The sequence below is a fragment of the Ranitomeya imitator genome, chromosome 5, assembly GCF_032444005.1.
Source record: "Ranitomeya imitator isolate aRanImi1 chromosome 5, aRanImi1.pri, whole genome shotgun sequence".
NCBI lineage: Eukaryota > Metazoa > Chordata > Amphibia > Anura > Dendrobatidae > Ranitomeya > Ranitomeya imitator.
In genome coordinates this window covers 186909233-186936156 of record NC_091286.1, presented here as the reverse complement: position 1 = coordinate 186936156, position 26924 = coordinate 186909233, and the positions used below count along the sequence as shown (strand labels likewise).

At 45.8% G+C, this 26924-nt stretch overlaps 1 protein-coding gene across 2 annotated transcripts in view; it reads right to left on the bottom strand.

Annotated features, from left to right (window-relative positions):
* Positions 1-26924, bottom strand: part of IPCEF1 (interaction protein for cytohesin exchange factors 1) — a 491098-nt gene that overhangs the window by 404083 nt on the left and 60091 nt on the right. Inside the window, exon 2 of one of the 2 annotated variants that reach the window (XM_069769417.1) lies at positions 25537-25568. The exons of the other annotated variant lie outside the window; for it this stretch is intronic. Within the exon in view, the coding sequence (XP_069625518.1) occupies positions 25537-25563 (27 nt within the window). The 5' untranslated portion in view covers positions 25564-25568. The remainder of the gene's footprint in view (positions 1-25536; positions 25569-26924) is intronic. 2 annotated transcript variants of the gene reach the window in all.

Sequence of the window (26924 nt, the reverse complement as noted above, 5' to 3'; positions counted from 1 at the left end):
TCAACCTACCCTCCAGCTGCTGGATATACCGCAAAGATTGCTGAATGTCCGCCATTTACTAGCCAGACCTTGGCGCTAGTATTATGTTAGGGACTGGCGGAACGCACCAAGTATAGATGATATGAAACTAGGTGCGTTCGCAGTCCGAGGTCCACCGTGCAGGTATAAACCCTGCTGCTAGTAAGACGGACTATATGGCGGTACTATAAGTATACACGCACGGGTTAACTTCACCCTGCGCGAAGGAAGCGATCCTGTTGCATCACAGGACCGCGGTACCGCACATAGAGCGCGAGCAAGAAGTCAGCGAACACAACCCCAACTCAGGATTGAAGTCCGATTAGACCACTTGCTGGCACAACACCGCAACTGGGTGTGTAAGGAAACTATTAAATAGTGTATAGAGGCACGAGAGTGCATGCGGTGCCGCACTGATGGACGCCACTAACCACCCAGGCTTGGGTAAGGAAAGCGCAGAGGAAGCGCACGGCGCCGTACTGGCAGACACAGCAACTGGACGCTGTGATGTGTGTTACGTGCAGATGGCTAGTCGGGCGCTAGATAGCTACCATCATCTGCAAGCAGTCAACAACACTAGGGAGGGATACTTAGGAGCTTTCATCCATCGACATACATCCATCTACACACACACATTATAACAAGACAATACTAGCGCATGGCCGTGCGGTCATGCACAGTTTATATAGTTGCAGCACAGGAAGCAGCTACAGAAGTTTTGCCCTTTCAGGACCTGCCAAGAGGACCAATGGGATGTGCTGCAGTGCCTGAGCATGTGACCCTCAATCTCCAACAGGAGATCTTGCCCTGGGCATGCTCAGTGTGTGCAAATAAGGACTTAGTCCCAGAGAAGCCCGCTCGCCGCAGATCAGTGCAGGGTACAACAGGAGAGCCAGAAAAGGCAGCAGTAACCCCCTGCACAGAATCAGTCCCAGCAAGACGCTGGGAGCGACGCCTCCGCTGAGCAGAGCCCACTGCGGCCGAAGCAGAATGGGAGACCGCAGCAGACACGTATCGAGATTCCCCCTGTGCAGCAGAGGAAACTCGACTCCTAACAGTGAGTACGTACACTTTTGTATATGTTAACATACAAAGGTTAATAAGTACATGTACGGATTAAATACATATATTGATTACGTATATGTGAAGATTAACTACATACAGTTAGGTCCATATATATTTGGACAGAGACAACATTTTTCTAATTTTGGTTATAGACATTACCGCAATGAATTTTAAACTAAACAGTTCAGATGCAGTTGAAGGTCAGACTTTCAGCTTTCATTTGAGGGTATGCACATTAAAATTGGATGAAAGGTTTAGGAGTTTCAGCTCCTTAACATTTTCCACCCTGTTTTTAAAGGGACCAAAAGTAATTGGACAATTGACGCCAAGGCTATTTCATGGACAGGTGTGGGGAATCCCTTCATTATGTCATTCTCAATTAAGCAGATAAAAGGGCTGGAGTTGATTTGAGGTGTGGTGCTTGCATTTGGAAGGTTTTGCTGTGAGGTAAACATGCGGTCAAAGGAGCTCTCCATGTAGGTGAAACAAGCCATCCTTAAGCTGCGAAAACAGAAAAATAACCCATCCGAGCAACTGTTACAATATTAGGAGTGGCAAAATCTACAATTCGGTACATCCTGAGAAAGAAAGAAAGCACTGGTGAACTAATCAATGCAAAAAGACCTGGGCGCCCACGGAAGACATCAGTGGTGGATGATCGCAGAATAATCTCCATGGTGAAGAGACACCCCTTCACAACAGCCAACCAAGTGAACAACATTCTCCAGGAGGTCGGCGTATCAATATCCAAATCTACCATAAAGAGAAGACTGCATGAAAGTAAATACAGAGTGTTCACTGCACGGTGCAAGCCACTCATAAACATCAAGAATAAAAAGGCTAGACTGGACTTTGTTAAAAAACATCTAAAAAATCCAGCACAGTTCTGGAAGAATATTCTTTGGACAGATGAAACCAAGATCAAACTCTACCAGAATGATGGAAAGAGAAAAGTATGGCAAAGGCGTGGTACAGCTCATGATCCAAAGCATACCGCATCATCTGTAAAACACGGCGGAGGCAGTGTGATTGCTTGGGCATGCATGGCTGCCAGTGGCACTGGGTCACTAGTGTTTATTGATGATGTGACACAGGACAGAAGCAGCCGAATGAATTCTGAGGTATTCAGAGACATACTGTGTGCTCAGATCCAGCCAAATGCAGCCAAACTGATTGGTCGTCATTTCATACTACAGATGGACAATGACCCAAAACATAAAGCCAAAGCAACCCAGGAGTTTATTAAAGCAAAGAAGTGGAATATTCTTGAATGGCCAAGTCAGTCACCTGATCTCAACCCAATTGAGCATGCATTTCACTTGTTAAAGACTAAACTTCAGACAGAAAGGCCCACAAATAAACAGCAACTGAAAACCATTGCAGTGTAGGCCTGGCAGAGCATCAAAAAGGAGGAAACACAGCGTCTTGTGATGTCCATGAGTTCAAGACTTCAGGCAGCCATTGCCAACAAAGGATTTTCAACCAAGTACTAAAAATTAACATTTTATTTAAAATTATTGAATCTGTCCAATTACTTTTGTTCCCTTTAAAAACAGGGTGGCACATGTTAAGGAGCTGAAACTCCTAAACCCTTCATCCAATTTTAATGTGAATAACCTCAAATGAAAGCTGAAAGTCTGAACTTCAACTGCATCTGAATTGTTTTGTTTAAAATTCATTGTGGTAATGTCTATAACCAAAATTAGAAAAATATTGTCTCTGTCCAAATATATATGGACCTAACTGTACATTATACTTACATCATCCACAAGATGCTTTTAAACATCATTCGTCTGGAATATCAGATAAGCAAGACCAAGACAGAGAACCCCTGGAAGATTGCCTACACTGCATGGGCATCCCCCATTATGCAGGTATCAGCAAACTGTACATGTACAGGTACCCCAGTTTTTGCATCTGTCTTAGTCATGTTTCTCTGGTCTTATATAGTGATTTACACTATGTAGTAACTCTAGTTTCACCCAGACCTTCAAGTGGCCAGCTTTCAAGGTTGTATAAAACTGAGATATCATGGAGTCATCAGACGAGGGGTCATAAGCGGGATGGTGACGCTAATTATGGTGTCATCGCCTCTCACCATCTTGGTGCAGTCCTCAAAGTCTTGGAGGATGGTACATATGTCGGACATCCATGTCAACTCCTGTGGTCTTATGTGTGGAATTTAAAATGAATATTGACGGCCTTGTTGATGTTGATAGTCAACAACTGCCCTGTTCTGCTCACAAATCCTTTCCAACATATGCAGCGTAGAGTTCCAGCACGTGGGGATATCACAAACAAGCCGGTGAGCTGGAAGCTGCAAACTCTGCTGAAGCACGGCAAGGGCGGCTGAAGCTGTAGCTGACTTTCTAAAATGGCCAGACAGACGGCGTACTTTCACTAGCAGATCTGGCAGCTCCAGGTAGCTTTTCAGAAAACATTGAACCATGAGGTTAAGCACATGGGCCAAGCAAAGTACATGTGTGAGCCCACCTTGCCTCAGAGCTGCCACCAGGTTACGGCCATTGTCACACATGACCATGCCTGACTGTAGGTTCAGCAGTGTCATCCAAACATCTGACTGCACTTTCAGCGCTGTCCACAACTCTTCTGCATTGTGCGGTTTGTCACCTATGCAGATTAGCTTCAGCACAGCCTGTTGCCTCTTGGCTGAGACAGTGTTGCAGTGCTTCCAGCTTCTGACTGATGTGTTGATTTCAGAGATGGAGGATGATGATGAGAAGGAGAAGGTGGTGCAGGAGCTGTAGACTGTGGAGGCAACCCTGATTGACGTAGGGCCAGCAATCCTCAGCGTGGGGAGGATGTGTTCCATCCAATGGTCCGACTGAGTCCCAGCTTCCACTATGTTAACCCAGTGTGCCGTCAGTGAGATGTACCATCCCTGCCACAAGCACTTGTCCATGTGTCCGTGGTTAGGTGGGCTTTCCCTGTAACAGCATTGTTGAGGGCACGGGTAATGTTGTGGGACACACGCTGGTGTAATCCCAGTACGGCACACCGGGAGAAATAGTGGCAACTGGGGACCGAGTACCTTGGGATGGCCGCCGCCATCAGGTTGAGGAAAGCTTCCATCTCAACAATCCTAAAAGGCAGCATTTCTAGAGCAAGCAGAAGAGAAATATTAGAATTGAGGACTGTGGCCTGTGGGGAGTTGGCTGGGTATTTCCGCTTGCATTCCAAAGACTGGGTTATTGACAACTGAAGGTTGTGCTGGGACAAGCATGTGGACGGGTTTGATGATGGTGCTGCTTGACTGTGGGCCACAACAGGTGCAGGGCTAGAGGCATCTTCACATGCATGGTGGACTGGGGATTGGCTTCTACGCATAACAGTGGAAGAAGCAGTGGTGTGACCTTGCAGGCAGTGGTCCTGGAGCCTGGGATTCAGCCTACAAAGTCAGGTGTTTGCTGCCATGTGCCTTATCATGCTGATGGTGGTCTGGCTGGTTGTTTTGCTACCCTTGCTGATGCAGGCATGGCAGGTGCTGCAAATGGTCTGTTTGGGGTTATCGGCAGAGTTTTTAAAAACAACCAGACTCGGGAAGATCTAACAGTTGGAATGGCAATTTCCCTTATGTTGGTGTTACCGGGAATGAATGCACGCCTTCTGTCTGTGGCCACCACACTGCTTCTTCCTGCCTGTTGGGGTGATATGCCTCCTTCCCCGTGTGTGCTGATGCCCTCGCTCTTCATGTCCTCCTGCAAGGTTGGGCCAGTCACACAGTCATCCATCACCTCATCTTCCACATCCACACCCTGCTCCTCCTCCTGACTTTCTGTCAATTGTGCCTCATCATGGTTCACCTCTTCTGACACTTTCCCACCATGGCCTTCATGTGACCGAGGCTGGTCAAAGCTTTAGGCATCTCTACATGCGAACCCATCTGTCCCCACTTCAAGTTAACTGGCTGAGAGTTCGGAATCTTGAAATGGAAAACTGAACAGCTCTTCAGAGCGTCCAAGTGTGGGATCAGTTGTCTGAGGGAAGACATGGTGGTGGTGGTGGCTAAGTGACTGGAAGCATTATCCGCTATCCAACCAACAACCTTTTCACACTGCTCTGGCTTCAATAGTGGTGTGCTACGGTCCCCTAGAAACTGAGACAGGAAGGTCGAGCGAGAAGATGTCGGTCTTTGTTGTTGCCCGCTTTCACCTAGGCCACGGCCTCATCCTCTGCATGCACCGTCATCATCACATCCACTTCCCCGTCCCCTGCCCCTTGCCTTGCCCTTTTTTAAATGGACTACTGCATGATTTCAAATGCTCAAAACAAATATATTTATTAGTAGTGAAATAATATCTGATCAGTATGCCTGCAAATCTACGATTTTTCAAACCCAAACACTAGGCAGGCCTCAGCCTGACAAAACAGACTGTATTCAATTTTTGGGCGTTTTTTTGTGAAGTGAATTTATGCAAAATAATGCTGTATATAAGTAGAGTAACAGACAGCAAAAAAAGTGGTCCATTGTCCTACAATGCCCAAGCTTGGAGCAGGCAGATATATGAAGGCTGTCACGGAAATACCACACTGGCAAATAGGTGGCATTTTTATATTTTTTTATGCTAAATAGTGCTGCATATAATTAGAGTAACAGACAGCAAAAAAAGTGGCAAAACGGCCTAAAATGCCAAAACTTGGAGCACGCAGATATATGAGGCCTTTTTTGGTGAATTTAAAACACCAAAAAAAAAAAAGTGGCGCAAGGCTAGCACACACAACTTTGCTATGTATGCCTGACAAACTATGATTTTTATGCATGTAGAAAAGCCTCGGAGACACCATCACGTGTTTCTCAACGCAAGCAATAGATAGCTAGGTCTTTCACCGGGAAGGAACAACGAAGGGAAGGGCAGCATCCAAAAAGAAAACCACCTATGCCAAAACATGGTATCCATCCACAGACAGCTGTTTCGGGGTATTTGCTCCTCATCAGTGTGGAGTAGGAAACTGGCTATTAGGAGCAGTGCCTAGTAAAAGGACTATAAACATAAGGATGAATGACCTCGGGGAGATCAAAACATCCAACACCGCGGAGACACCATCACGTGTTTCTCAACGCAGTGATCCAGAACACTGCCCCCATTTCTTATGGGAAATATGCAAATGCATGTAGAAAAGCCGAGGAGACACCATCACGTGTTTCTCAACGCAAGCAATAAATAGCCAGGTCTTTCACCGGGAAGGAACAACCACGGGAAGGGCAGCATCCAAAAAGGAAAACCACCTATGCCAAAACATGGTATCCATCCACAGACAGCTGTTTCGGGGTACTTGCCCCTCAGTGTGGAATAGGAAACTGGCTATTAGAAGTAGTGCCTAGTAAAAGGACTATAAGCATAAGGATGAATGACCTCGGGGAGATCAAAAGATCCAACACCGCAGAGACACCATCACGTGTTTCTCAACGCAGCGATCCAGAACACTGCCCCCATCCCTTATGGGAAATATGCAAATGCATGTAGAAAAGCCGCGGAGACACCATCACGTGTTTCTCAACGCAAGCAATAAATAGCCATGATTTTTAAACAGGCCTCAGTCTGACAGAACACACTGTATATTTTTTTTTGGGGGGGTGAATTTTTGGGAAAAAAAATGTAACTAGTCATATAGTAAAGAGGCTGCAGCAGCAGAAAGTTATGGAGCATTGGGAGAGATGCTATGTACGCACATACAGCGCCTGCAGGCCTTGCACTGATGTGGATATGCTGTGCTCTGCCTGCCTAGCGCTGCAATATCGGGACCCACGAATTAGCCCTAAAAAGGACCGTTGGTTTTTCAGGAGTTGTGGATTTAAGAGTTGCAGACCTACACTAACTATAAAACCCATAATTCTGACAGAAGCTCTCCTTACTGTCACTGAATCCGGAGCAGAATGAGTCCAGCAGGGTGGCGCCAGGTCTCTTATCTGAGGTGTAGCTAGGGTTTTGGTCCAGGGGGGGGCGAAGGATCTGAGTGGGCCCCTAACCAGGAAAACCTTGATTACAACTCGATAACGCCCCCTAATAGTGGAAGAGAAACTCAGCAGATGACAGCGCTGTTACTGAAGATAATCTCTATATAAAGACCAACATGGATATTACTGCCATATGGTCAGTGGTAGATACTAGCCCTACACAACATATAAGAGATCATAGCACAGTTCTAGATAATGACGTTCTTTATGATGGAATTGTCACTTTTCCCGTTTTTTCCATCTGGCCCAGACTGACATGACAACTTCTTCCAGCTATAACTCGTCTGCAGAGAATACAACAAAGACACATTTCACTTCTCATATTCCAGCCATCACCATCAATTCCCAACCTGCACAAACCCTTCATCCTGCTAAAACCCCAACACTAAGCCCCTGCTGCCGTATGTGTCCCTATTACTGCACCTGATACCCCGACACTGAGCCGCTGCTGCCATGTGTCCCTATTACTGCACCTGATACCCCAATACTGAGCCGCTGCTGCCATATGTGTCCCTATTACTGCACCTGATACCCCGACACTGAGCCACTGCTGCCGTATGTGATCCCATTACTGCACCTGATACCACGATACTGAGCCGCTGCTGCCGTATGTGTCCCTATTACTGCACCTGATATCCCAATACTGAGCCCCTGCTACCATATGTGACCCTATTACTGCACCTACTCTGTGGTTCTCCGTACCCTCTAAATTCTAAAGTTCCCCTCTATAATATAGTAATGCCGGATGCAAATGCCCTAGAAAACAGAGCCCACATTTTGCCTCCTAGAAAGTAATAATGCCCTCTGTGTGCCCCTTTGATAGTCACAGTAACCTGAGTTCCCCTATTACAAAAAGTGCCCACTTTACATTTAATAATGTCCCAAGTCTCCCCCCTGTACAGCTCACCTATACACAGTATAATGCCCCCTAACTGTATAGTACCACCCGCACAGTATACTGACCCCTTAGTAGCCTTCAAACTGTTTGATGGCTCCAACACTAATCCCCACACTGTATGATGGCCCCATAGATAACCTCCATATAGTATAATGTGCCAGATAGTCCTCAATATAGCAAAAGGTAGCACCCCTATAGGCAGACCCTGTAGTTTAAAGCAGCACGCCCCATAGGCAGACCCTGTGGAATAAGGCAGCACCCCCCATAGTCAGATCCTGTAGAATAAGGCAGCACCCCCCCCCCCCATAGGCAGATCCTGTAGAATTAGGCAACAACCCCCAAAGGCAGATCCCGTAGAATAAGGCAGCACACACCCCCATAGGCAGATCCTGTAGAATAAGGCAGCACTCCCCCCTATAGGCAGATCCTGTATATAACGCAGCACACACCCCCATAGGCAGATACTGTAGAATAAGGCAGCAATCCCCCCTATAGCAGATCCTGTATTTAAGGAAGCACTCCCCCCTATAGGCAGATCCTGTATATAAGGCAGCACTACCCCCTATAGGCAAATCCTGTATATAAGGCAGCACTCCCCCCCATAGGCAGATCCTGTATATAAGGCAGCACTCCCCCCATAGGCAGATCCTGTAGAATAAGGCAGCACTCCCCCCTATAGGCAGATCCTGTACATAACGCAGCACACACCCCATAGGCAGATACTGTAGAATAAAGCAGCAATCCCCCCTATATGCAGATCCTGTATATAAGGCTGCACCCCCCCCTATAGGCAGATACTGTAGAAAAAGGCAGCACTCCCCCCCCCCCCCCATAGGCAGATCCTGTATATAAGGAAGCACTCCCGCTATAGGCAGATCCTGTATATAAGGAAGCACTCCCCCTATAGGTATATCCTGTATATAAGGCAGCACTCCCCCCTAGAGGCAGATCCTGTATATAAGGCAGCACTCCCCTATAGGCAGATCCTGTATATAAGGCAGCATGCCCCCTATAGGCAGATTCTGTATATAAGGCAGCACTCCCCCCTATAGGCAGATCCTGTATATAATGCGGCACTCCCCCCATAGGCAGATCCTGTATATAAGGCAGCACTCCCCCAATAGGCAGATTCTGTATATAAGGCAGCACTCCCCCCTATAGGCAGATCCTGTATATAATGCGGCACTCCCCCCTATAGGCAGATCCTGTATACAACGCAGCACACCCCCCATAGGCAGATACTGTAGAATAAAGCAGCAATCCCCCCTATATGCAGATCCTGTATATAAGGCAGCACCCCCCCCCTATAGGCAGATACTGTAGAATAAGGCAGCACTCCCCCCCCCCCCCCATAGGCAGATCCTGTATATAAGGAAGCACTCCCGCTATAGGCAGATCCTGTATATAAGGAAGCACTCCCCCTATAGGTAGATCCTGTATATAAGGCAGCACTCCCCCCTAGAGGCAGATCCTGTATATAAGGCAGCACTCCCCTATAGGCAGATCCTGTATATAAGGCAGCATGCCCCCTATAGGCAGATTCTGTATATAAGGCAGCACTCCCCCCTATAGGCAGATCCTGTATATAATGCGGCACTCCCCCCATAGGCAGATCCTGTATATAAGGCAGCACTCCCCCAATAGGCAGATTCTGTATATAAGGCAGCACTCCCCCCTATAGGCAGATCCTGTATATAATGCGGCACTCCCCCCATAGGCAGATCCTGTATATAAGGCAGCACTCCCCCTTTGGACAGATCCTGTATGTAAGGCAGGACTCTCTCCTATAGGCAGATCCTGTATATAAGGCAGCACTCCCCCCTACAGGCAGATACTGTAGAATAAGGCAACACTCCCCCTATAGGCAGATCCTATATATAAGGCAGCACACCCCCTATAGGCAGATCCTGTATATAAGGCAGCACTCCCCCCTACAGGCAGATCCTGTATATAAGGCAGCACTCCCCCCTTAGGCAGATCCTGTATATAAGGCAGCACTCCCCCCCCATAGGCAGATACTGTAGAATAAGGCAGCACCCCCCCATAGGCAAATCCTGTATATAAGGCAGCACTCCCTCCTATAGGCAGATCCTTTACATAAGGCAGCACTCCCCCCCTATAGGCAGATCTTGTATATAAGGCAGCACTCCCCCTGTAGGCAGATCCTAAATATAAGGCAGCACTCCCCCTACAGGCAGATCCTGCATATAAGGCAGCACTCCCTCCATAGGCAGATACTGTAGAATAAGGCAGCACCCCCCCATAGGCAAATCCTGTATATAAGGCAGCACTCCCTCCTATAGGCAGATCCTTTACATAAGGCAGCACTCCCCCCCTATAGGCAGATCCTGTATATAAGGCAGCACTCCCCCCATAGGCAGATCCTGTATATAAGGCAGCACTCCCCCTATAGGTATATCCTGTATATAAGGCAGCACTCCCCCCTAGAGGCAGATCCTGTATATAAGGCAGCACTCCCCTATAGGCAGATCCTGTATATAAGGCAGCATGCCCCCTATAGGCAGATTCTGTATATAAGGCAGCACTCCCCCCTATAGGCAGATCCTGTATATAATGCGGCACTCCCCCCATAGGCAGATCCTGTATATAAGGCAGCACTCCCCCAATAGGCAGATTCTGTATATAAGGCAGCACTCCCCCCTATAGGCAGATCCTGTATATAATGCGGCACTCCCCCCTATAGGCAGATCCTGTATACAACGCAGCACACCCCCCATAGGCAGATACTGTAGAATAAAGCAGCAATCCCCCCTATATGCAGATCCTGTATATAAGGCAGCACCCCCCCCTATAGGCAGATACTGTAGAATAAGGCAGCACTCCCCCCCCCCCATAGGCAGATCCTGTATATAAGGAAGCACTCCCGCTATAGGCAGATCCTGTATATAAGGAAGCACTCCCCCTATAGGTAGATCCTGTATATAAGGCAGCACTCCCCCCTAGAGGCAGATCCTGTATATAAGGCAGCACTCCCCTATAGGCAGATCCTGTATATAAGGCAGCATGCCCCCTATAGGCAGATTCTGTATATAAGGCAGCACTCCCCCCTATAGGCAGATCCTGTATATAATGCGGCACTCCCCCCATAGGCAGATCCTGTATATAAGGCAGCACTCCCCCAATAGGCAGATTCTGTATATAAGGCAGCACTCCCCCCTATAGGCAGATCCTGTATATAATGCGGCACTCCCCCCATAGGCAGATCCTGTATATAAGGCAGCACTCCCCCTTTGGACAGATCCTGTATGTAAGGCAGGACTCTCTCCTATAGGCAGATCCTGTATATAAGGCAGCACTCCCCCCTACAGGCAGATACTGTAGAATAAGGCAACACTCCCCCTATAGGCAGATCCTATATATAAGGCAGCACACCCCCTATAGGCAGATCCTGTATATAAGGCAGCACTCCCCCCTACAGGCAGATCCTGTATATAAGGCAGCACTCCCCCCTTAGGCAGATCCTGTATATAAGGCAGCACTCCCCCCCATAGGCAGATACTGTAGAATAAGGCAGCACCCCCCCATAGGCAAATCCTGTATATAAGGCAGCACTCCCTCCTATAGGCAGATCCTTTACATAAGGCAGCACTCCCCCCCTATAGGCAGATCTTGTATATAAGGCAGCACTCCCCCTGTAGGCAGATCCTAAATATAAGGCAGCACTCCCCCTACAGGCAGATCCTGCATATAAGGCAGCACTCCCTCCATAGGCAGATACTGTAGAATAAGGCAGCACTCCCCCTATAGGCAGATCCTGTATATAAGGCAGCACTCCCCCCATAGGCAGATCCTGTATATAAGGCAGCACTCCCCCCTATAGGCAGATCCTGTATATAAGGCAGCACTCCCCCCTATAGGCAGATCCTGTATATAAGGCAGCACTCCCCCCTATAGGCAGATCCTGTATATAAGGCAGCACTCCCCCTATAGGCAGATACTGTAGAATAAGGCAGCACTCCCCCTTATAGGTAGATCCTGTATATAAGGCAGCACTCCCCCCTATAGGCAGATCCTGTATATAAGGCAGCACTCCCCCCCAATAGGCAGATCCTGTATATAAGGCAGCATTCCCCCTATAGGCAGATACTGTAGAATAAGGCAGCACTCCCCCTTATAGGTAGATCCTGTATATAAGGAAGCACTCCCCCTATAGGTAGATCCTGTATATAAGGCAGCACTCCCCCCTAGAGGCAGACCCTGTAAATAAGGCAGCACTCCCCTATAGGCAGATCCTGTATATAAGGCAGCACGCCCCCTATAGGCAGATTCTGTATATAAGGCAGCACTCCCCCCTATAGGCAGATCCTGTATATAATGCGGCACTCCCCCCATAGGCAGATCCTGTATATAAGGCAGCACTCCCCCAATAGGCAGATTCTGTATATAAGGCAGCACTCCCCCCTATAGGCAGATCCTGTATATAATGCGGCACTCCCCCCATAGGCAGATCCTGTATATAAGGCAGCACTCCCCCAATAGGCAAATTCTGTATATAAGGCAGCACTCCCCCAATAGGCAGATTCTGTATATAAGGCAGCACTCCCCTATAGGCAGATCCTGTATATAAGGCAGCACGCCCCCTATAGGCAGATTCTGTATATAAGGCAGCACTCCCCCCTATAGGCAGATCCTGTATATAATGCGGCACTCCCCCCATAGGCAGATCCTGTATATAAGGCAGCACTCCCCCAATAGGCAGATTCTGTATATAAGGCAGCACTCCCCCCTATAGGCAGATCCTGTATATAATGCGGCACTCCCCCCATAGGCAGATCCTGTATATAAGGCAGCACTCCCCCATACGCAAATCCTGTATATAAGGCAGCACTCCCCCTATAGGCAGATCCTGTATGTAAGGCAGCACTCTCCCCCATAGGCAGATCCTGTATATAAGGCAGCACTCCCCCCTACAGGCAGATACTGTAGAATAAGGCAACACTCCCCCTATAGGCAGATCCTGTATATAAGGCAGCACACCCCCTATAGGCAGATCCTGTATATAAGGCAGCACTCCCCCCTACAGGCAGATCCTGTATATAAGGCAGCACTCCCCCCTTAGGCAGATCCTGTATATAAGGCAGCACTCCCCCCCATAGGCCGATCCTTTACATAAGGCAGCACTCCCCCCCTATAGGCAGATCTTGTATATAAGGCAGCACTCCCCCTATAGGCAGATCCTAAATATAAGGCAGCACTCCCCCTACAGGCAGATCCTGCATATAAGGCAGCACTCCCTCCATAGGCAGATACTGTAGAATAAGGCAGCACTCCCCCTATAGGCAGATCCTGTATATAAGGCAGCACTCCCCCCATAGGCAGATCCTGTATATAAGGCAGCACTCCCCCCCTATAGGCAGATCCTGTATATAAGGCAGCACCCCCCCCAAAGGCAAATCCTGTATATAAGGCAGCACTCCCTCCTATAGGCAGATCCTTTACATAAGGCAGCACTCCCCCCCCTATAGGCAGATCTTGTATATAAGGCAGCACTCCCCCTATAGGCAGATCCTAAATATAAGGCAGCACTCCCCCTACAGGCAGATCCTGCATATAAGGCAGCACTCCCTCCATAGGCAGATACTGTAGAATAAGGCAGCACTCCCCCTATAGGCAGATCCTGTATATAAGGCAGCACTCCCCCCATAGGCAGATCCTGTATATAAGGCAGCACTCCCCCCTATAGGCAGATCCTGTATATAAGGCAGCACTCCCCCCTATAGGCAGATCCTGTATATAAGGCAGCACTCCCCCCATAGGCAGATACTGTAGAATAAGGCAGCACTCCCCCTATAGGCAGATCCTGTATATAAGGCAGCACTCCCCCCATAGGCAGATCCTGTATATAAGGCAGCACTCCCCCCTATAGGCAGATCCTGTATATAAGGCAGCACTCCCCCCTATAGGCAGATCCTGTATATAAGGCAGCACTCCCCCCTATAGGCAGATCCTGTATATAAGGCAGCACTCCCCCCTATAGGCAGATCCTGTATATAAGGCAGCACTCCCCCTATAGGCAGATACTGTAGAATAAGGCAGCACTCCCCCTTATAGGTAGATCCTGTATATAAGGCAGCACTCCCCCTATAGGCAGATCCTGTATATAAGGCAGCACTCCCCCCCCAATAGGCAGATCCTATATAAGGCAGCACTCCCCCATAGGCAGATCCTGTATATAAGGCAGCACTCCCCCCTATAGGCAGATCCTGTATATAAGGCAGCACTCCCCTATAGGCAGATCCTGTATATAAGGCAGCACTCCCCCCTATAGGCAGATCCTGTATATAAGGCAGCACCCCCCCCCCCCCCCGCCTATAGGCAGATACTGTGGAATAATGCAGCCCCAATAAAAACACATCAAATAAATACTCACCTCTCCAACTCCTTGTTCCAGCGGTGCTTCCTGCTCCTGCTCCTGCTCATCTGACAGCGGGCGCTGGGCGATGACGCCATCGCGCCCGCTGTCAGACGGTGTGGGGGATGATGGGAGGAGCGCAGCACAGTGCTCTTTCCCTCATCACTGCGGTGAACTGTATCGGCTAGATGCCGATATAGCTCACCATGCAATGACGGGCGGGGGGCCCACTGCTGGCACCGGGTCCCCCACCTGCTCAGGGGCCCCATAGCGGCAGAGCAGGGAGATCGATTCTCCCTGCTCTGCCACAGAATGTAACTGCATCGGTGAGCTGCATGCGCCGATGCAGTTACAGTAGTGTAGCTCCCGGTGGGCCCCCTCAGAGCGCGGGGCCTGGGGCGATGGCCCCCTCTTCCCCCCCGGTAGCTACGCTACTGTCTCTTATACTCAGGATGATGCTGTGCGGCCAAGCCAATCACTGCACGACCACAGCAAAGATGATTGCGGCGTTTAATGGTCTGGCAGACAATCCCTGCAGCGTGATTAGGTCTCTAAAGTCCTCCAAAAATGCTGGGTGGAGACACCAGTTACCTCCGAATAATCCCAGAAATGCTCGGTGCTTGCCGAGAACACGGAGCATAGTGATACTCAGGCGAGTAATGAGTAGTGGTGAGCACGCTTGCTCATCACTATTCAGCACAGCTTGTCACATGGCAACGGCAGTGCTGCAGTGCTTCCAGCTCGCAATTGATGTTGACTTTTCAGAGATGGATGGTGAGCAGGAGGTACAGGAACTGCTGTAAAAGGTGGGAGAAACTCTGATTGAACCAAGTCTTGCAATCCTCAGTATTGGTAGCAGGTGTTCCGTCCCAGGCTCCATCTGGGTCCCGGCTTCCACAATGTTCACCCAGTGTGCCATCAGGAAAATATAGCATCCACTTGTCCATGTGTCTGTGGTTAAGTGACCTTCCCAGTAAGCATTGGTCAGGGCACAGTTGATGTTATGGGACACGTGGTGGTGTAAGACGGGGACGGCACATCGGGAAAAATAGTAGCGGTTAGTGATCATGTACCAAGGGACAGCCACCGTCATGAAGTTGTGAAAAGCTTCCATATTCACAAGCCTAAATGGCAACATTTCTGGGACAAATAGTCTGGAAATGTAGCCGTTTAGTATTATGTTGCCTGTGGGTGGGTGTCTGAGAATTTGCGCTTGCGATCCAAGGACTGTGGTAGGGACATTTGAACGCTGCGCTGGGACAAGGACTTGGATGTGGTTGCTGACGGTGATTGCAAGCATGCAATGAGAAGTACAGGATGAGAGGCATCTTCGGCTGCATCATGGACTGGGTTTGGAGTGCACGTAGAACAGATGAGGAAACGGTGTTGTCACCCACAGCCACTGTTTCTGGACCCTGGCGTTTGGCCCAACATATGTCTGAGCATGTTGGTGATGGCAAGGCTGGTAGATGTGATGCCCCTAATGATGCTGGATGGCAGATGTTACAAATGGACTTTTTTTGGTATTAGCTGGACTGTCTTTAAAAAAGTGCCAGTCTTGGGAACACCTGTCTTGAGAACACCTAACCTTTGGTTTTGCAACTTCACTTGTGTTGGCGCTCTGGGGAACAGTTGACCACCTTGTATCTCTGGCCACCCCACTGCCTATTCTTGCCTGTGGATACCTCCACCTCTTTGCTGCTGTCCTTGCTCTGCATCTCACCATCCCAGGTTGTGCCAGTGATTTCATCGTTCACCACCTAGTTTTCCACTTCCGCACCCTGGTCCTCCTCCTAACTTGCTTACTTAACAACATCACTTCTTGGCAATTGTGTCTCACCTTCATTGCCTTTTTGTGACCATGGCTGCTCAAAATTTGGGCATCAATACATGCAATCTCCTCATGTTCCACTTGAAAAAGGCATTGCGTGAAGCCAGAATCTATAAATGGAAAATTAATCAGTAGAGTTGAGCAAATTTTTCAAAATTCGGTTCCGATTACGATCGGCTGCAAATATTGTTTTTACAATATTCACAGAATGTCATTGGAGTCAATGGGAGTAGTAATTTCCGAATATGTTTGGAACCGATCAAACATAAAATAGACAAGAATAGGGTACCAGTATGGCAAATTCAGATTCGGCAACCAATTCTGAACAAATTTGCTCAACTCTAATGAACAGCTCTTTGTAGTGTCCAAGTATGGGATCACTTGCCTCTGGGCACTCAGCATGGTGGCAAGAAGGAGGACCAAGGTGACGATTATGTGGTCCAGAATCACGGCTACGGAGACTGGACCATGTGGTAGACAGGGTGGTGCTAGCAAAGTGGCTGGAAGCGTTATCTGCTATCCATCCAAAACCTTTTCAGACTGGTCTGGATTCAAGAGCGGTGTTCCGTGGCCCGCAACAAAGTGAGACAGGAAGCTAGGTCGACATGATGTGTGTGTTTGTTGTGCTCCCACAGTAGGCACAATTTCACCTTGCCTTCGGCTTCTGCGCTCCTCATCAGCATCACTTCCACTTCACTGTCTCTTACCATGTGCCTTGCTCATTTTAAATTACGTATGATATATCCCTGCTGAAAAAATTGCCCAACTCAGATGGACTCTTTACATTGCAGGAGCACTATAGCAATGCTATTGATAACCAACCAAGTCAGGCTCTTAGCTTTTGACACACAACTGGCTGTCATGACTCTGTGGTTGGGTGCTCTGGAATCAGGTTTTTTTTCCCTGTCTGTAATGCTAGGGGGCACCCTAACCCCCCTGCTCCCCGGATTACTTCTGGTGGGGAAGATGCCAGGGCAAAGTACCTTGCCTTAGCTCCTGAATCTGCCCTCAGTCTGTACCCTTCTCTACCCAGAGAAGAGGGGAGTAGTAGTATACTGTAGTACACCAACAAAACTAACAAGGTAGTATGAATAGGGGTAACAAAAATTACAAACATACAAATATACACACACATGTAACAGTGAATTGTATCGGATAATGGAGCATGAGTGTGTGATAATTCCCTATGAATAGTCACAAATAAATCCACCAAACTCCTTTCTCCAATAATAACCACTAACAATCTCCAGCCATGCAATAAAAGCTATCTCTGACATTGAGTACTACCTAGGACCCAGGTTATAGGAAATGGAAGTGACTAACAGTGCCCAGTTGAGAGCCTCAACGCTCCAGGAGCTCTCAACAGAGCAAATTAACCCCTGCTGTGCCAAACTAAATTTACACAGTTTAATAAGAAGGTGAAGTGCTTCTAATCAGTGGAGAAAAAGGAGAAATCAGACGCTGCGGTCTTCTGGCTCCTCTGTGTCTTGGTAAACCTGTGACAATATCACCTCTTCTAGGAGGGACCTCTGGAACCTCAGAACTGGGTGTGCCACGTGAAAATACTGGATCAGCCTGGCCTCATGGATTTCAGATGCTGATACCCACATCCTCTCTTTAAGACTGTATCCCTTCCTATGTACCAGATACTGAAGCGACTGACTAACTGAGAATCAATTATTTTTGCTCCATGACTGGAGATGGTGGTAGCGGTGAAGGTACAAATGACAAACACAAGTTTTTTTGAGTAGAGATCGATGAAGCACATTATGAATTCTAAAAGTGGGTGTCAAAGCAAGCCAGAATGCTACGGGATTGATGATGACGATAATCTTATAAGAACCGATGAACCTGAGACCAAGTTTCCAAGAGGGAACCTTCAACTAAATGTTCCTTGAGGACAACCACACAAAGTGACCAACACACAGTTCTGGACCGACCAAATGTTTCCGATCAGCCACACTTTTTAAGTTTGGACCCCATCTCCCTCAAATTATCAATAGCCCCTTGTCACACAGACATAATTGATGAAAAATAGTTCCTCTTTAGGTATTCCACAAGAACAATGCCTATTAAATTAGGTAAACTGAGGAAGAAACCTGTATGCCCCGAAAAACGGGGACTTACCATTAGACACACACTTCTCCCATCTCTTTAAGCAACTGTAAACACCTCACTTGTAGAAGTCAACATGTTGCTCCAAAAGCCAACCTGTGACTTCAGAAATCAGAATCTCATCATCTGGAAAATGCTTGCCCTTCAAAAATAACTTCATTGTTGGAAAGAGGTGGAAGTCCGATGGTGTGAGGTTGGGAGAATAAGGGTGATGTGGTAGAATGGTGCATTGTCTTGCAGAAGGCAGAAACCTTTGGTGAGCATGCCATGTCTCTTGGTTTTGATGGCCTCCCTCAATTTCCACAGCAGTGAAGCATAGTATGTCCCAATGATCATGGTACCCTTTTGCTAGGAAATCCATTAATACTACTCCGTGCTGGTCCCAAAATACTGTTAGTATGACCTTACCTGCCGAGGGTTGGTCATGTGCCTTCATTGGAGGCGATGATTCATGATGCTTCCATTGCATCGACTAAACTTTAGTCTCAGGATCATAGTGTTGGACCAAGCTTTCATCCTGTGTGATCAGTCTGTTAAAAAAGTCCTCCTGGTTTCCATGGCACATCGTCAATAGAGCCTGAGAAAGGTGTGACCAGCTGGGGAACCCAGCAACCAGATATCTTATGCACATGAAGATGGTCTTGGATATTTTTTGTCCACAGACCTCACACTAATCTCGTAAGACAATAAACATAAAAGAGCACAGCATGAGGAGCACCAGGTGGTTTAATTGGGATGTTTCAATGAAAGGTGGGGGGATTAGCCTCTCACCTGGAAGGGAAGGTCGTTCTCCACCCCCAGAAAAACAACGAGATAAGGCATCTCTGCCTTAAGGTACCGTCACACTAGACGATATCGCTAGTGATCCGTGACGTTGCAGCGTCCTCGCTAGCGATATCGTCCAGTGTGACAGGCAGCAGCGATCAGGCCCCTGCTGTGCTGTCGCTGGTCGGGGAAGAAAGTCCAGAACTTTATTTGGTCTCTGGACTACCCGTAGACATCGCTGAATCGGCGTGTGTGACACCGATTCAGCGATGTCTTCGCTGGTAACCAGGGTAAACATCGGGTAACTAAGCGCAGGGCCGCGCTTAGTAACCCGATGTTTACCCTGGTTACCATCGTTAAAGTAAAAAAAACACAGCCAGACCAGAGAAGCAGAGCGCCGAGGACAGACAGCGGTAGGTAAGTATGTAGAGTTTGTTTTTTTACTTTTTAGGATGGTAATCAGGGTAAACATCGGGTTACTAAGCGCGGCCCTGCGCTTAGTAACCCGATGTTTACCCTGGTTACCGGGGACCTCGGGATCGTTGGTCGCTGGAGAGCTGTCTGTGTGATAGCTCTCCAGCGACCAAACAGCGACGCTGCAGCGATCCGGATCGTTGTCGTTATCGCTGCAGCGTCGCTTAGTGTGACGGTACCTTTAATGTTCTTGTTCCCTGAGCTATATGTAACAAAAAAGTTAAACTGGTGAAGAACAATGCCCATCTCACCTGTCTTTTCGCAGACTCTAGATATATACAAGATTTTTATGAACCGTGATTACCCTAATCGAATGAACTTCCCGCTCCAGAAAATGACGCCACTCTTCAAGTGGCTTGATAGCTTGATAGCCAAGAGTTCCCTGTTGCCAAGGTCATACTTTCCTCAGTTGACAGTTTGTTTGTTTTTTTTAGAAAAGTATGCACATGGACGCCATTTACCAGGAAATACATCCTGCCACATTAAAGCTGCCTCTTCAGACGTGTCAACTTCTATAATAAAAGGCTGAGTGACGCCAGGCTGCATGAAAATCAGAGCAAATGCAAAACACTCCTTCAAGGTACTGAATGCTTTCCTGGCCACACTAGACCACTTGGAAAAGTCTGTCCCTTCCTTGATCATATCTGTCAGACGTTTGGCCACTATCGAATAGTTTTTGATGCACTTAGGGTAGTAGTTGGTGAAACCCAACTACGTTCACCTTTGTAACCCTTTAAAAATCTCAGGACTATATCAATCCAGTACAACCCGGATTTTCGTCAGATCCATGCGAAAAGCAGTGGACGATAAAACATATCCTAGAAAAGGGATCTCCTCCACCGAGAGCATTAATTTCTCTGTTTGACAAATAAATTATTGTCTCCTAGTATCTGTAAGACCTGCCTGACATGTTCCAGATGTGACTCAAGGTCATGTGAATAAATGAGTATGTTATCAAGATAGATTACCACAAACCTACCTACCTAGTGACTAAAGATGTAATTTACAAAGTACTGAAAGACGGCGGAAGCATTCATCAACTCAACCTGCATCACAAGGTTCTCATAGTGTCACTCAGATGTATAAAAAGCTGTTTTCCACTCATCCCCCTCTTTAATACGAATGAGATTATACACTCCCGAGATCCAGTTTAAAAAAACATTTTGCTCCTACAATCTGATTAAAGGGACTCTGTCACCTGAATTTGGCGGGACTGGTTTTGGGTCATATGGGCGGAGTTTTGGGGTGTTTGATTCACCCTTTCCTTACCCGCTGGCTGCATGCTGGCTGCAATATTGGATTGAAGTTCATTCTTTGTCCTCCATAGTACACGCCTGCGCAAAGCAATCTTGCCTTGTGCAGGCATGTACTACAGAGGACAGAGAATGAACTTCAATCCAATATTGCAGCCAGCATGCAGCCAGCGGGTAAGGAAAGGGTGAATCAAACACCCCAAAACTCCGCCCATATGACCCAAAACCAGTCCCGCCAAATTCAGGTGACAGGTTCCCTTTAAAGGCCCGTGATGAGAGGGAGCAGATACGGAACACAGACCGTGATCTGATTCAGTTCATGAAATCAAGGCAGGGGCATAAACCCCGTCTTTCTTCTTTACAAAGAAAAACCCCACAGCAATGGGGGATGAGGATGGTCTGATATGATCCTTTGCCAAACTTTTCGCAATATGGTCCTTCATGGCCTGCCTCACCAGACCAGAGGTATTATATGTCTGCTCTTTGGCAGCTTGGCCACAGGGACAAGATTTACGGAGCAGTCATAAGGACGATGGGGAGGAAGTTCTTGGTACAGATGTGCGAATATGTTCAGAAAACGATAGCCAAACATAAATTCAGCATGAATATGGTACAATTGGATTTGTGATCGGTAACACGAGCATTTTCTTAAAATCTGAAAAGTCGGTAACATTCAGTAAATGATAGAATAAAAGCCAGCAATTCATGTGCCATGATCAGTAAAATCACAAAGTAATAGGTTAGAATAGAATAGATAGAATAGATATATACACATGGAATACATATATATTTATAGATGTCAGTGACACACACATATACTGGGCAGCACGGTGGCTTAGTGGTTAGCACTGCAGCCTTGCAGCGCTGGAGTCCTGGGTTCAAATCCACCTAGGACAACATCTGCAAAGAGTTTGTATGTTCTCTCCGTGTTTGCGTGGGTTTCCTCCGGGCACTCCGGTTTCCTCCCACATTCCAAAGACATACTGATAGGGAATTTAGATTGTGAGCCCCATTGGGGACAGTGATGATAATGTCTGTAAAGCGCTGCGTAATATGTTAGCGCTATATAAAAATAAAGATTATTATTATATATATATATATATATACTGTATATATATGTATAAAGCTCTGGCAAAAATTAAGAGACCACCACATCAAAACCCTGTCATGGGCAGCCCAATCTCCAGACCTGAACCCCATTGAAAACCTCAGGAATGTAATCATAATCAAGAGGATGATGGATAGTCACAAGCCATCAAACAAAGAACTGTTTAAATTTTTGCGCCAGGAGCAGTGTGAAAAGACAGGTGGAAAGCATGCCAAGACGCATGAAAGCTTGGATTAAAAATCATAGTCATTCCACAAAATATTGATTTCTGAACTCTTCCTGAGTTAAAACATTAGTATTGTTGTTTCTAAATGATTATGAACTTGTTTTCTTTGCATTATTTGAGGCCTGAAAGCACTGGGTTTTTTTGTTTTTGTTTTTTGTAATTTTATATACATATACTGTATATTTATAGATGTCAGTGACACACACATATATATATATATATATATATATATATATATATGCATTTATATTACATAGATAAATAGCCGGCCGCGTAGTGTAAAATCACAGCAGGAGCCAACAGGATAGAAGACATGGATTACATACAGTAAATTCAAATATAGAATAGATGGATATATAGATGTCAGTGACAAATAAAATTAGTGCAGTGTGTGTGCAAATTGATGTACATGTATTTAATAAAAGATTAATTTTTGTAAAAAAAAATGGCATGGGCTACCGCACAATTTTCGTAACCAGCAGAAAGAAAGCCGACGGCTGGGGGCAGATGTTTATAGCCTGGGAAGGGGCTAATATTCATGGAGCTTCCCAGGCTGTTAGTATCAGCCCACAGCTGTATAATTAGCCTTTACTCGCTATTAAAATGGGTGACCCCCCAAAAAATGATTTATGGCCCCCCCTATAATTAATAACCAGCAAAGGCTATGCAGATAGCTGTGGGCTAATATTAATAGCCTAGGAAGAGGCCATGGATACTGGCCCCCCTCAGGCTAAAAATAGCAGCTTGCAGGTGCCCAGAAAAGGCACACCTATTAAGTGCACCAATTCTGGCATTTTGCCCTGCTCTTCCCACTTGCCCTGTAGCGGTGGCAAGTGGGGTTCATATTTGTGGGGTTGATGTCACCTTTGTATTGTCAGGTGAAATCTTCCCATGGCACCTGCGCTGAAGTCAGAAAGATGAAGTGAGTTCATTGGCCATGAACTCGCGGCACCGCGAGCAGGAGAACTTTCTCACACTCGCGGTGGCCTGAGACTAAACGTTCTCAACTGAGCAGATTAACCCCTGCACTGCAAAAAGAAGTTTACACCATTTATTAAGAGAATGAAGTGCTTCTAATCAGTGTAGGAGTAGGATAAATCACATGCTGTGGTATTCTGGCTAAACCCATGACGCTGGCGCAGTATGAATGGTGAATAATATTTCTCTGCTCAGAACAATTTGCATGATTAAGAGCAAAAAGGAATATTAGTAGCCCTGGGAAGGGCTTTTGGTATGTGTTCCGGCAGAAAGGAAGTGCAATTAACTCTATCCTGTCCTACATTATCCCTTCAGTACAATCTCTCCGTATGTGCTGCTCACAGCAGTATGAATATTGATTATAATTAGCCTTAATAAGGGCTTTTGTTGCAGGTGAAAGATTTATTAATGCTGTCTAATCCCTGTCTATACGCAGCTAATGCTCTGTTCCTATCTCAGCAGTACCTCTCCATACTATACCTTTTTCTTGGGTACAGTGTTCCGAACATGGTGTCATGGGTCTTATTGAGACCGGATGACGGACAAAATACAGCTAGCCAATCACAGTAACGCCACAAACAAGATGGCTACGGCATTACAGTGACTGCCAGGCAATCCCCACATGTTTATTGGCTATCTAACAAGCACTAAACAGGCAGGACGGGGACTTGAGCTTGCTCGAGCATTTAAAAATACTCGCCAAGTAATGAGCATCTGAAGCACACTCGCTCATCACTAGTGTTAACGGAAAATTAAAATTTCAGGCAGTTTACATCCTTTGGTTTTTAAAAACAGATGAGAAAAATGAATGCACATAGATGCTAAATGGAGGCAATACAGATGACAGAAGAGAAAAACGGAATTACCGTAATTTATCAAAGTATGCCCAAGAAAATGATGCCTAGTATTCCATGTAAGATTATACACATGATACGGACTTATGAAGTTAGCAAAGGTTAGATATAACATCATGAAGGCATACAAAAATTATATGGTATATAAGTGCTTCAACTATAAAATATAATCCTAGCAATAAGTGTTCATATAAGGGACCAAATGAGACAATATTAGGGATCTGAAAAAGTTGCAAATATACAGTGAAATCAGATGGCCAATCAAATTGATAAATAATAATTAATAAATATTGAATATGTTCCAATATGCCTACCATATGTCTCACTAGTAAGTTTGCAAAAAAAACCTGAAAATATCCCAGACAACTAAATATCAAATGTATATATAAAAAACTGGTGGCAGGATGATGTTTTTCCCCCCTTCTGAGCACTCTGTCTTTTAACCTATACGTATTTTTAATTATGATTAATAAAATGTAATTTTATATCTAACCTTTGCTTACTACATCGGCCATTGGAATGTAAGTCCATATCTTGTGTATAAAAGAAGAGAAAAATGGACTGTTTTACATGAATGTAAAAGTAAAAAGAGATGTCTGAAAGTAGACTAAGCATTATGCCCGGTTTATGCCATACATAATTCCAGTTTAATGCTTTGTTTCCCACAGCTTTGAAATTATCCAGGGGATTTGAATTAATAGAAAGTGCAGAAAAATTGCACTATTTATTTCACATGTAAAAGTTCTAATCATTTTCATCAATGTGGAAATGACAAGATCTGCTCTTTTTTAAGCAGCTAAAGGCTCACTCTACATTTATTTAGTTTTCCTTTAACTTAATACAATATGTAAATGTCTCTGTAAAACATTTCTAATAATGAAGATAGAGGTAACCTGTCATTCTACCTGATCCAAATAGACTGATATACAAAACTGTTAGGACTAGTCTGGTTGGGCTTGACTAATCCGTCCTCCAATCTTGTGGGGTGTGATTGCTAAGATATGTAAGAGCGATATCACCGGAGGCTTTTTGGAAATCTTGTGCATGTGTGCAGTATTCTGCCCACCCAGCTTCATTGCTCATTCCCAGGGAGGCAAAACATTGCTCATGCGTGAAATTTACAAAAAAAATTACAACGATGACGTTCTGTTTTAAGTTCATGTCAATCAATCTTGTTGGGGCTGGCTTACTTACAGGATGAAGGGAGGATTAGTCCTGGGGAATGAATGCTCTGTCAACCTAGTTCTCACCAATTTTCATAATGAAAGTAAGAATTAAAACTTGATTTTACAATTAAAGAGTAATTAAAGAGTAATCTTAAAGGAATAAGAAAGCTTGGTAAAATATAGAAATAGGGTGGAGGAGAGAGATGGTTGCAGTTTAGGTGGGCAAGGGCTGTGGACAGGTCCCCATTAACTGTATTATAAAAACAAAACAAAGAATTACACCCACTAAAGTACCTTTGCGTGGCAATGATAATTATCCTTCAGCTAGAAATTGCCATTTTTTGTTCACTATGCTCTGAACAGAGAAGTTTGGAAGAGAATGCTATATAACTAATTGCAAGCATGTATGTAAATATACAGCATTGTCTCGCTCACCTCGTCAGTCCCCGCTGAAGCCATCATTACACCTGCAATAAAACAAAATGAATAGCAGCTATTTAAACTGCATTTATGATTTTTAAAATATTTTGGTTCTACATACATATACTTCCAAAATGGCCACCATACACTACTAGAACACAATAAGTATTATTTTTATATTAAAACAGACTTTAAAGGAAATCTGTCACCAGGTTTTACCACCTAATCTGAGAGCAGAGACCTTAAATCCCATGATTATCAGGAGGAGATTATCACTAGAGGACTAGTAAACCTGCTGCCAGGTAGTCCTCTATATTCATGAGTTTTGTATAATGACACCCTCAGAGTACACCGATAGCTGTCAATCAGTGTCGTGGGCACTGTAAAACAACTCAGTATTCAGAGAACTGGAAGATCTGCAGCAGATAAAAAACTGATTTGATCAAAACTACAACAAGTAACCCAGTAAGTGAAACATAAATAGAAAATAGGTCCCATCGTTCTGCTCTCAGATGGGATAGCACAAACTGGTGACAGATTCACTAATCAGTATGAGCAGGGGCTTAGCAATCGCGGTCGCAGAGGGTGTGAACGCGAATGGACTCGTGCCTGCTTCAGCTGAATTTACATGCAAGGATGCACATTCAGCTGAAATGTATTGCAGCACAGGGACCTTGGGCATCCCTGCACTGCATTACATTGCACCAGCCAATCAGAGTCCGGCAGCCGATGTCAGCATGCAAGGTATTGGCATCTCATGAAAGGAAGAGGAAATAAAATCTAGCAACTGAAAAAAAAATAAAAAATAGTATATATTAAAACATCACATTCATTTGATACGCTAAAACAAGGGATAAAAATAAAACCATATGAAAGGAGACAAAATACATCAGGTCTACGCATTTCGAGCTAATAACTCTTAGCCCTGACCTTGTGTCTTTTGTCGCCTTTCAGGTGGTTTTATTTTTATCACTGGTTTTAACATAACAAATACAGTGTATGTGATGTTTTAATATATACTTTTTTCGATATTTTTCTGAGGATGCTGAATTTTTTTTTCTTCTTCTTCCATCCATGACTCTCATTGCCCAGAAACCGACCAGAAGTTTTCCTTGGAGTTCCGGTGAGGTGATGTTTTTTTTCTATTTTGTTATTGGCATCTCATGGCAGGGACATCATGGGTCACATCATGGGTCACCATAGCAGGCCGGCCAATGTCAGCTTCTGGCCTCTGATTGACTGGCGGCATGTATTGTAGCACAGGGAGCCGTAGAATCCCCACACAGCAATACACTTCAGCTGGCTGTGCATTCTCGCAGCACATCCAGCTGAAGCAGGCACTATAGTCGATGGGCCTCCATTCAGCATGGGCCCTGAAGAGCAGAACAAAGAGGACACTGCAC